Source organism: Doryrhamphus excisus, chromosome 23, assembly GCF_030265055.1.
Source record: "Doryrhamphus excisus isolate RoL2022-K1 chromosome 23, RoL_Dexc_1.0, whole genome shotgun sequence".
Taxonomy (NCBI): Eukaryota; Metazoa; Chordata; class Actinopteri; order Syngnathiformes; family Syngnathidae; genus Doryrhamphus; species Doryrhamphus excisus.
In genome coordinates, this window is record NC_080488.1 from 11,469,930 (window position 1) to 11,482,136 (window position 12,207).

The 12,207-nt window shown below is 40.6% G+C and overlaps 1 protein-coding gene across 6 annotated transcripts in view; it reads right to left on the reverse strand.

Annotated features, from left to right (window-relative positions):
• The window catches only part of tenm1 (teneurin transmembrane protein 1), a 165,114-nt gene that overhangs the window by 64,423 nt on the left and 88,484 nt on the right, over nt 1–12,207 (reverse strand). For all 6 annotated transcript variants that reach the window (XM_058063859.1, XM_058063856.1, XM_058063855.1 and 3 more), the window contains 6 exons: nt 7,589–7,690; nt 5,286–5,480; nt 2,961–3,161; nt 547–732; nt 407–436; nt 174–320 (listed from right to left, as the gene is read on the reverse strand). In XM_058063859.1, the coding sequence (XP_057919842.1) occupies nt 174–320; nt 407–436; nt 547–732; nt 2,961–3,161; nt 5,286–5,480; nt 7,589–7,690 (861 nt within the window). The remainder of the gene's footprint in view (nt 1–173; nt 321–406; nt 437–546; nt 733–2,960; nt 3,162–5,285; nt 5,481–7,588; nt 7,691–12,207) is intronic.

Here is a 12,207-nt window from a genome sequence, read left to right on the forward strand (position 1 = left end):
TCTCAGCAGGACTGGGGCAACACAGAAGGATGAAGGGACGAGACAATGAGGCAGATTCTTTTTGGCAATTGAATGAAGAGAAGTGATGGAAAGGGTACAAGGAAGACAGAAATGAGAGTGATAACAAAAGGTAGAAAAGAGATAGAGAATGATAGATGGCGATAGAATGTCACCTCCATCGTTGTCTGTTCCATCACTGCAGTCAGTTTCCATGACAACGCTGCATCCAGGCCCACTCCATCCAGCCTGGCAGACACAGCGCCAACCGCTCTGCTCCAGGGTACAACGCCCGTGCCCGCTGCACAACCCCGGGCAGCCGTCTGAGGATGACACTCGTGTTGTTCATGTTGTGTAATATTTAATAGGATAATAAATCTCCCCTAAATCATGACTAAATAAAAATTACCTTTCACAACAATATCCAAATCATGAGTAACTGTGAAGGGAAAAAAAGTGAGAAAACAACAATGACACCCTTTTTCCAAGCAAATATCACAAGGATTAATTTAACTCCCACACGGGCACACACGCATGCACGCAACTCACCGATGTTGCAGTGCTCCCCCTCCCAGCCAGGCTGGCAGATGCAAGTCCCATCGTGGCACTGGCCATGTTCTTCACAGCGAGGATGGCACGCTCTCTGGTCACACGCCGCACCGAGCCAACCCTCCTCACACTGGCACTGGCCCTCCGAGCAAACACCATGGCTGCCACACGGAACTGGGCACAGCTCTGCCAGCGAGGTGGGTGGGGGTACGTGGGAGAGACAAGCGTGTTAGTGTGTGAGGAGAAAAGAAGGAGCAGAGCAGATGGAGTAAATTAAGAAAGATAAAAGTTGCATGAGGACACCATGTAAATACAAAATATAAATTTTATACACAACTGATGCAGATCAATCAGTTCAAGGTAGGGGGGGTACTCTTATTTCAACTATAATAGCCAAGCCCCCAAAGGAAAAGATAAGTGAATAGAATCGAGAGTAACAACGATATAAGTCGTATTTGCACTGCTTTTGAAGCCACGGGGGTTCAAAGTGGGAGCGTTTGGTTAATACCATTTCTTCCCATCCATCTCTAAATATTTGACTTCTCAACAATCATTTCTTCCTTCTTGCTTGTCTCTTTCCTATTTTACCCCTTCGCTCTCTACAGAGGAAAACCTCCATCTATGAGTAAAGAGGGCAAAGTGCTGGAGGCTCACAAAGACTACTTACTCGAGACGCGGTGGGAAGTTATTTCAATTTAAATATACATTGCATGGTGGTTGGAAAAGTGGATTATAGGTGGAGAGTTTTCAGCTCTCTATTAGAGTTACGTTTAGCTATGCTCAGGCAAGACCAGAATGTGGAACTGCTTTTCATTAAAAACGCAGTAGGGAAAGAATGCTTGCTGGTACGTCATTACGGTCATTATCAAGGGATATATCAAAGTAATCAGGCATCTACACACTTGGGAGCAAGCTCTAATGCCAATTGCCTGCAAATCATCTATGCCAACATAGACATTAAGTTTATGTGGTGGAAACACGTCTTAAAATGGCTATTTTGCTCTCTGTCGGATGACAGTGTAATGAGGACAAGGACAATGTCATTGTATTTTATTATATAACTTAGTCTGCTCTTGCGTTCAACAAGCCTTTTCTTTCCAGTAAAGAAAAAAAAATATGTGGAGGCAGAAACTTGAAGATACACGGGAACAAAATCTCAAAAAAACAGCACTCTTCAACAAACTTTTAAATGTCAACTTAAATGTACCTTTTATAACTACTTTGAATAATAGAGAGATTCTTTTTTCACCTTTGTTTTATTCCCTCATTTTGCTGAAGGAAAAGCATTTGTATGTCTATGTGTGTTATGAACTCCAAAGTACAGTATGTACTTAGTACTTAGTGGACACTTCATTAGGTACACTTGGACGTTGCAGTTAACATACACTGCATCAGCAGCGGTCAAATGTTTGCCTTTGCAATAATCAAAATATGCTCACGTTCAACTTGTTTACTTTTACCTCCCCCAAGCAGAGAATAACGTTTCTGGCTGTTAGGCAGATCCAGCTATCGTGAAACACTAAGTCATTGTCGTAGTGTTAGCATGTAGCAATAGTGTTAAATGATACATAGATCAAAGAGGACCAGAATAAAACCGTCACAATGTCCGCTCTAACCAGAATGCCTACAGATGGCATGGCTGTATCTTCCAGCACAAGACTTGTGCTTCCCGATTTGCTGGGAAATTCAGCTTAGTCCTCAGGTTAAAAACCGCTGACAGCAAACAAGCATCCATCTGTCGTCGGGTGGAAGTTGAAAGCCAATATCCACAGCTTCGGTCTTCTGGATGTTCAGTTGCTAACATGTGGAAGTTGGCCAACTTTTTAGCTTATGGCTACAAACTTCTACTGTTATGATTATGCCTCATTTGTGAGGCATAATTTATAACCCAGAATTAGCTTTTCCAAACTCACTGGCAATGCAGCAACAGCAGATCTGGTAGCATGGTTAATATACATTTTTGTTTCAGTAAAGGGCTTTATAGGCGGAATAGGTGAATCCCATTATGTGCATTGTTAGCTGCCTCATGCTAGCTGTTTTTCTGTCTTTAAAATGCAAAGAAAAGGGAAAGACGTGTATAAGACGTTTACGTAGACATGCATAAGATACGATTTACACCAAAACTGGACTGAGATCACAGTCTAGGAACGGAACTTATTTATTTTTGTATCCCCACCCCTTGTACTGGATGTCATAAGATTGTGCCGGTGTACCTCGTGTTCTAGCTGGGAGTATATGTATACACAAAATGGCACACAGCAAGACTGAGCGGCTGCAATCCATTCCTCTCATGCCGAGTCACATCCCCGAGAAATCGTATCTGGCAAAGCCAGTCGTGTTGCGAGACCGCTGACAAATGCGTGACATGCACTTGCATGTTTCTGTTTTGACTGAAAATCCAATTCATGTTTTACCGATGTAACAGTCTGGTCCCGTCCAATTGGGCTGGCAGGCGCAGGTGTCTGACTCAGGGAGGTAGGTGCCATGTCCCGAACACTGCTCCTGACAGGCTGGCAGCGGGTCATCACAGCTCACCCCCGCCCAACCAGGAGAGCACACGCACTCCCCGCGGACACACACACCATGTCCGCCACACTGAGGGTCCACACAGTCTTCTGCAGGAAAGGCAAAGACAAAAAGAAGCGGTACTGGGTGCTTGTTGAAGATGCCCGTCTAATTATAATCATCAGTTCAGTGAGTATGAAAGCAGTGTTCTTTGCATCTCATCCAGGAGTTAACCGTCCTCGCAACAATCCCTGTATCTGTTCCACAACATTACATTTCATAGGACACTTAAAACTGGCGCTTTGATAAGGGGTGAAATGGCCTGGTTGAAATGTGCATGTGCGGTTGGTCAGTGTTAGTGTGTGTAATTACAGCTCTGTGCGCCGAGCCAACGCTCAGCACAGTCCGCCTCAGCACAGCTCAGCTCCGCTCCAGTGTTCAAGGTCAAACACGTGATTCGGTCCCTGAAAGCTACGCACGGGCGCTTCGGACCAGGGATTACGATTAAGTACAGCATATTGTTTAGAAGATTGCGGCTTTGTTTGTTAGTTTTAATTGGTGTTTATACGGCGGAGAGGTGCAAAATGATGCATGACTTGCAGCGCACAATGAGAAGTACCATCGCTAACGAAGCCACCCACAATGTTTTTTTTTTTTTATATTGAGTCCTGTATTTAGCCAAACCTTGCACACATTGGTGTATCTGAGCTCTGAATCATGACTGTGACTTCACGCATGGATTATTATTTACTGTGAGAGGCGTGTGATTAGGGGGAGGGAATGCCAGAATGTAGTGTTTACATGATGTGCAATGTAAACTCATGACGAGAAAACTAAACTCTAAGGATTACCGTGTTTTGTTGGATTGTTACCCACCTAACCAAAACCCATTTAAATTTACTACAAACTTTCAGTGTGTATGTAAAAAAAATATATTGATTTTAGCATATCAGTGGCATGGCCGCCATGTGCCTGGAGTGTGTTGCAGCAAGGACATTTTATGAGTACGCTATCATTTGTGCACAAACGAGTTATAGCAGACGCAGTGACGCAAATGTTGGCGGACAGGAGTTGGATTACATCTGGAAAAAAATAATCTATAATAATAATAATTTAATTTTAAATAATAATTTTACTTTTTGCCCCTAAATTCTCTAAAAGCTCCTTTGAAATGTAGATACAGTCCCGTTGCCATGGTTTCCACACAAAGAGAAGATGAGGCTTATTCATGTAGCTCGTGTCTCCTCACGTATTTATTTATTCTACATAAGATAATCAGCCATCAAGGCACGTATATGGTATCACACTTCACGGCGAGCATGCTGCACTATCAAGACACCAATTACGTAAGTGGAGGTTCTCGGATACATGACGTCTTAATTAGGAATACGCTTTGTCAACTAGAACAAACTGTCATGTAGATGTCAATACAGCGTGTAAAACGTGTGTTCACATATGCATTTTTCAATTTCACTTTATACTGTATATAATACAGTCAAATTACTATTGCAACACTTCATTACAAAGGTAAAACTAACCTAAAATATTTTTTCCCTGAAATATATTTTTTTGAAATGCAGAAAATGGCAATAATTTCTAAATATGTGATAATGTACATGAACTATTAGTAAGTCCACAATTGTTACATGTTTGTGCCCCAATGCCTCACTGGCAAGTGTTATGATTCCACACATTGTTTGAACATATTATAGTTGTGTGTTGTGACTGGCTCCATATTCCATCTGTTAATGGATCACCATCATCAATGTCATCATTAAGTGGTGAGTACATATACTTTCTGTACTTTAAACGTCTTTAATACGTGTGTAAGGCATTTTGTTTGAATGACAAAATGGCAATTGAAAAGAGAAGGGGAGGGTTTGGGATCTGAAACTAATGTAACAATTACAACAGTCGCTTTTATTGCAAATGTTGATCTGAAATCGGAGAAGAATGTCAATTAGTTGTGTTTTTCCGACTGTACTCAATTCCTTTTTTTGGCTTGTCATCTTTGAGTAGGAACCGCAGATAGAGCCATAGGGTTGATGAGTTTAATTGACCTGTAGTTTAGTTTTACCTTCGGTGTGATTCGCTTAGGCAGAGACTAAACCAAAACCACTGAAATCAGTCAAGCCCCTTGAATCTATCATCCTTGGTTGCGTTGACAGACCCTCTCATAAACGCAAACATCGTAAATGACTAAATTGCTACCCGTGAGAGCGTCACTGTCTTACCTTGCTCACAGTTGACTCCCTTGTAGGCTGGGCTGCATATGCAGATTCCCTGGATACAGGAGCCGTGGTTGGAGCAGGTGGGGTCAATACACTGACCTTCCTCCACGTTACACTCGGCCCCCTTCCACCCAGCCAGGCACACACAGCGTCCCTTCTCATACACACCATTGCCGCTGCACAACACAGGGCACGAATCTGTAACAGGACAAACACAGATTACAGCCACGTAAAAACACACACACAGTCCTGCAGTATATTAGCAAGCAGACCGCAGTAACCCAGCGTGAGAGGGGCGACGCGCTCTTATCGGCCGCTGCAAGGATTCAGCAAATCTTCAAACAGCCTTCCTCTCTTCCTCACGCACACACACACAAAGCCCAGCTTATCACTCACGCTGTTTCAATTTACTCAAGCACCACCTGAGCCCGGCTACCACGGCAACCCAAGAATTGGAGAAAATCCCCCCAACGTCACCTCACTCGCTCTGAACAGGCCGTGAAAACAATCGTGAAAACGAAAGATTTGGTACGAGAGCATTAGGGTTTTAAAAAATGAGGAGCTCTCTTCATGCAGAGATGGGGAGTTGTGTTGCAGCCACAGACGCACACCATCACCTCAATGCAGCAACGGAAGACAGGCATGGCAAGTAAAGACTTCACAATGGAGATCAAATGAGATCTCAAACTAATGCATTTTTTTTAGGGGGGGGGGGGGGGGGTAATTTGAAATGAAAGCCCTCTCCGTTTTATATGTGCAGGTATGTGTTGTATTCTTTGATCCTTGGTAAATCTAACCAACCGTAGTCTGCTGTAACGTATTCATACTTCACTTCTTTTTACAACTCTTGCCATAACTTTTCAAACAGTGAATATCACAATGCAAACAAATGAGCCAAGATGAGAGGAACATATGAATAAGTGATGAGTGTAAATAAATCATAGGATATGATATCATAGCACCTGCCTTCAACACGGTGAGGCAGATACAAGTTTCACAATTTTGGAAAAAGAAAGCTCTCACAAACACACACATAAAACATTCATTTTTGACCGCTTAGCCTCACAAAGGCCGTGGGGGTGCTGGAGCCTATCCCAGCTGTCTTCAGGAGAGAGGCAGGGTACACCCTGGACTGGTGGCCAGCCAATCACAGGGCACATATAGACAAACAACCATTCACACTCATATTCATACCAATGGACAATAGGTGGACAAAACATTGATGGGAGAGCTGTGAAGGGATGCTTCTGGATATTTTACTCAAAGGTAAACAAAAGAGGAATTGTGTGACAAATTCAGGCAAATTGCCCGAAGACAGCTGGGATAGGCTCCAGCATGCCCGCAACCCAAGTGAGGATAAGCGGTAGAAAATGGATGGATGGATATGATTCAGATCTTCGGCATGAAAAAAAAACATAAACAGACCTTACTCAATTTTAATATAGAGAAATAACGACCCGAGTACAGGAAGCAGTTTGAGTAAAAATGATTATCAGAATGATATACTTATTTAATACAGTGTGATTTAGTTTGAGATTATTGGACACTTTTTTACTTGAAACAAACCCAAAACTCCCAGCTGTGAATGTTCATTAAGATGTAGATGTTGTGTAATAAGTATGTTGCAACATAATAATAATAATCATCATGATACTCATCTAAAAGAAAGAAAAATCATATATTTCCTCTTATAATGGACGTAGAAGTGGCCCATGGGTGGCGTAAGGGCCCATTAAATTGCACAGTTACCAAATCATGTTCTCATTTTCAAAAATATTGCATAGACCTCGGTGACTGGGCTGTCTACTTATTTCAAGAAGAGTTTACTTCACTTAGCAAATTTCCTGGAGATATGTTAAGGCTAATGTGACTCAGAGGTGGCTGGTATTTCAGTCACCACGTTCCTTTTAATGGGATAAATGTGGTGGAAGAGTCCTCAAAAACCTGCAGACGGGAGACTAAAAGGCACTTACTGTTTAAAATGCCTGTCAGAGTTTCTTTTCCCCAGTTGTTCCTTGCAACACACTGAGCCCTCTCTAAGAAAATAAGCATTATATGTGCAGGCTTTAAAAATAAATGTAGTTGGAAAAATGCGATTTAATGGATTAAAAGCATTTTTTTATTTGGGATTTTAATTCACATTATTAAAGTAAGCATGGCGTATCTTTTAATTATTTGCTACCTGTCAACCTTCATATTTTACCCCTTTTTTAAATGATTTCAGATCATTATTTTCCCCAAATTTACAAATATAAATGTTTCCAGGTCTGCAAATTGTTTACAATTGTTCAAAGATTTTGGCTTACCTTTGGCACAGTTAGGACCCATGAATCCACCAAAGCAGTGGCAACGTCCGGCTACACATTCTCCATTTCCATTACAGCCTTTGGAGCAGCCGTCCATCGTGTCTACACATCAACATACATAGGAAACATTAAACGATTCAATACATTAATAGGTGCAGTAATAGACAGCGATCCTCACAAACCGCCATCACTTTCTGTTATTGAATGAGAGATGTGATCAGCAATGGATGGCTCCCCACAGGAGGTGTATTAGATTAGTCTGATCCAGCTGCTATCGCTCTCTGGGGACTGGCCAAGCACTCACTTACTCTGTGTAGCACTAAGCACATTATGCTACATTACAGGTTCCAAACAAGCTGCGAGAACATTTACACGCATCAACACTTCATCACCAAACTGTTTACAGGAGCACCCATTTTGAAGGAGATTGAGAACACACACTGTGACTTTGTGAATGACCCAGGTAGTGGAAAGGGATTAATAGTGGGGTGTCCAAATGTTTTCATAGAATCAAATGATTCGGGAGCCATGTTGATGTTTCTATTTTTCAGCAACTGATTAGTATTGGCTGATTTCCTTAAAAAATAAAAAAAACGACATCAGTAACCACCTATCTGTTTTCACAACAGTACAGGGTTCATATGACCCCCAAACCCAAGTAAATCCTGACACCTACAAAATACCATCCATAGAGGGACTCAAGAGAGCAAAGATAGACAGGTATTTACTCAAACCCAAAAAAAAGCATATGAAGAATTTCTGGCCATTTTTACCACATTATACATATGATAAACACCGTCCCACTACAAGAAAAAGGAAGAAAATACAAGGTGCAAAGCTTCTAAGGGATTAGAAGTAAAAACAGTTTCTCAAGTCAAGAACAAAGGAAGCTGAATATAAATATAAAAAATATAAAAATAAATTAAAAAGCGTAATAAAAAACAATGAGAAGAATTACTATCACAGACAATTAAAACAGCATAAAAACGACACACAGAGTTTATGGATAACATAATTAAAAAGGAGTTAAAATATATTATCCAAATTACTTAACTAAAAATAATCAGCCATATAATAACCAAAACAAAGGGAATTACAAATGGCCTTAATAACTATTTTATGAACACGGGCTACAACTTAAAAAATAAATTTAATACACAACAGCAACAAAATATGTAGATGATAATATTATGAATGTAAATCCAAATACCATTTTTCTCAAGAACATAACTTAAAGGTAACTTATGGAGGCAGTAAATAAATAAACATCTACATGGAATTAATAGAAAAAGTAAAAGTACAGCTGGACTTCTGACCCATATCTGCAACCCATTTCAAACGCTTGAAAACATATTTCCTAACCAAATGAAAATAGCCAAAGTTATTATATAAAATCAGAAATAAACATATATTTGCTAATTATGCTTTCCTTCCACAATTATCAAAAATGTTACAAAAGTAACCATAGATGTGATCATTTTATAGAAACACAAAAATGATCAAGTCACCATCATTAGCAGTCATGGAATCAGAAAAAATAATTTCAGTTTTGGAATCGGGAGCAGAAAACCTTGATCGGAGCTTTCAAATTCATCCTTGAGATGTTTCTTCAGCTTAATTAAAACTTGTAAATTCAGTTGATTGCACATGATTTGGAAAGGACACACTTGTCCATAGTTGCCACAGTTGACAGCGAATGTCAGAGCACAAACCAAGCATGAAGTCTAAGGAACTGTCTGTAGACCTCTGACACCCGATTGTCTCTAGGAACAAATCTGAGGAAGAGTTCAGAAAAAGCTTTGCTTCTTTGAAGGTCCCAATGAGCACAGTGGCTTCCATCATCCGTAAATGGAGTTTGAAACCACCGGGACTGCAAGTCAAGGAGGTTACCAAGAATCCGAGGGCAGTCTGACAGAGTTTCAGTCCTGAATGAATGAATAAACCTTGGCTCTCCCGAGTGCCATTCAAGATAATGTAACTGAAGGTCGCCGGCAAAGTTGCAAAATGGTGGTAGCTGCTGGATATTGTGCCTGACAAGATCTACACGGTAATTAAAATAGGTGTCAAGGACGATGTCCTTTATTTGACCCTGCTTTGTCCCGCCCGCTCGGCTACCATGCTCAAGGATCAATCTAAGAGTCAAACCACTGCCGTCCACTGACTTCCAGTGTTTGACGACCATGAATGAAAGATCCTTCATTGGCATGGACCACACACACTTATGCACTCACACATTTTCGAAACACATGCACACAAAGAAATACTGTAATGTGACTCTCGCCTCGAGGCGCGTGTGACACATGCTAATAACGAGACAGGCAGACTGGCACGACAGCGTCATCCTCCACTGCAGCGCATCGCTATAGAAACCAAAGTCATTTTCACCTCCATCACCTGTCACCGTCACACCGATGGAGAGGCGTGCCAATCATCTCCCACACAGTCAGGAAAAACTCTACATGTGGGTCTTCAATCCTCTCGGAAGAAAAGAATAAACTCACAACTATAAATTGTAATATTGGATGTGGCACCTGACAAAGGCAATGAGCTAAAGCTCATCTGCAAGGTCGGTGAGGGGCTTTTATTTCTGTGAAGATGCAGGGATCTCTGAAAGAGCTCAAGAGGCGCTGATCAGTGAGGTTGTAACAGTGAAATAAGCGCTGCGTCTTTCAGGTCAATATCTCAGCTATAAAAGTCTCTCGGCAATTAGCAGGTAGCGCAGGAAGAACAGTGTATTTATTTGACTATATGAAATGCATATACTGTATGTGTGTACATGTGCGCATCCTTTATCCTTCCCACTTACTAAACCCTTTTCAGTTGGAAATCATTCATGCCGTAAGTTATTCCAGCTAAGTGCGATTATAAAACGGGTACTTCCAGCCGAGTGGTCTGATTGGTCAAATAAGCATTCCAATTGTAGTTTATGAGCCTTTAAAGTTCCAGCCATGCTTTATGACCCTTGGGCTTAATGTGAAATGAATTGACTACTCAGCTGACTAGAAATAGCCAAGCATTTGCTAACCATCGTTTTTAATAACCTGATTTGTAGAAAACTCACTGTATGTATATGATTATAAACATATTTTGTTTGGTACATAAAAAAAAAAAAGAATAAGAGATGGAAAGATGCATGAGAAAAAGCATGTACAGACATTTTCATTATGTAGAGTTAGCTCACTGGCTGCAGTCAATAAGCAGAAGAACAAATACGGGCTTTTTCAATCAATAAATATATATTTTATGATGTATATTGAAAATGGAAGGATAACAGAGGTGGTTATATAAACATAGTCACGTTACACTTGAGAAAGGACAATGTCACTTTTGTTCTTTATAGTTAACTTTTCATTTTTCACATCCAAAGCGTGAGGCAAACTCTTCAGATGGCAGCGAGTAAAAGGAAAGTGAAAGTGAAAAGTAAAACAGTCAGTGGTGAAGTGGAGAAATCACTATTAGGGATGAAGTTGGTATACTTGAACATGTGAAATGATCTCCGACTATGAAACGGAGATTGGTAACTAAGCTGTGTAGCGGTCTCATTATTGAAACGTCCTCCTCAGAATAAGCCCGTCCATCCATGCCCTGCAGATTGCAACGGCAGGGATAAAAGTAAGAAGTTATTGTCTTTTGAGTGAAGACCAAAGCATCAGCTGACCAAACACGTGCATCTTTAAATGCGGTTCCCGTGTCCCTTTTATTTACTTTTGATCTATCTCAGGAAATTGATGAGTATAATGATTGCACGGCATTGCACCGCATGTCATCACATACCTCATTGCTTTTGCGAGCATGTTTTATGACCACCCGTGTATTTTTATATATTTTTTATGACAAGCATATCTTAGTAAATCAGCATTCACCTCATGTATTGTTTTCATATTCCTCCTGTTCTCATATTTTTTCCCTCTCTTGTCATGTTCAGTACGGTTTATGGATTTTATTTATTTATTTATTTTACACAGCAATCGTACGCCGCTCCCCTTATTTATTCTCAATATTCTTAGCTGGATCCAGTTACTATTTGCCACACAAAAGCTCAATTTCCCGACAAAGATCATCTCGTTTCTCTCTCATCTTCCTCTAAAGCGCCAGCCTCAGCGACAGCAGGGTCTCATGTTAGAATGCAATGTTCTACAGCTCAGCAGTTTTTCATTCTTTCAAACATTACATGATAGTTTTTCGTTTTTTTTATTATTTAAAAACATTATTGGAGGGGTAAATGGGCAATAAAATGAACTACGCCACCAATCCTTTCTTGGTAATTGGAGTCACTTGACAATTATTTGAACAGTCTCAGAGGACTGACAGCTGCTATTCTAAGCTCATCTCTCTCAACTATATTTGGATTAGAGACTGTTTCTAATTCCACTCTGAATATACAAACCAAACAAATGTGTTCTCGGTACATTTCACTCTACACATTTCAACTGCTTGACAACCCCGGAATAAAACCTGTGTTTATTGGTTGCGTGGCGTCAGTCATTACATAAAAAGAAACTGTCAACATGACAATAAGTGATGACTTCAGAACAAACAATGTTTTGACATTATGGAGCTTTTCACCTAGATTAGTTTGCAGCCTATATTTTCAGTCATAACAATGAAACCACAACACA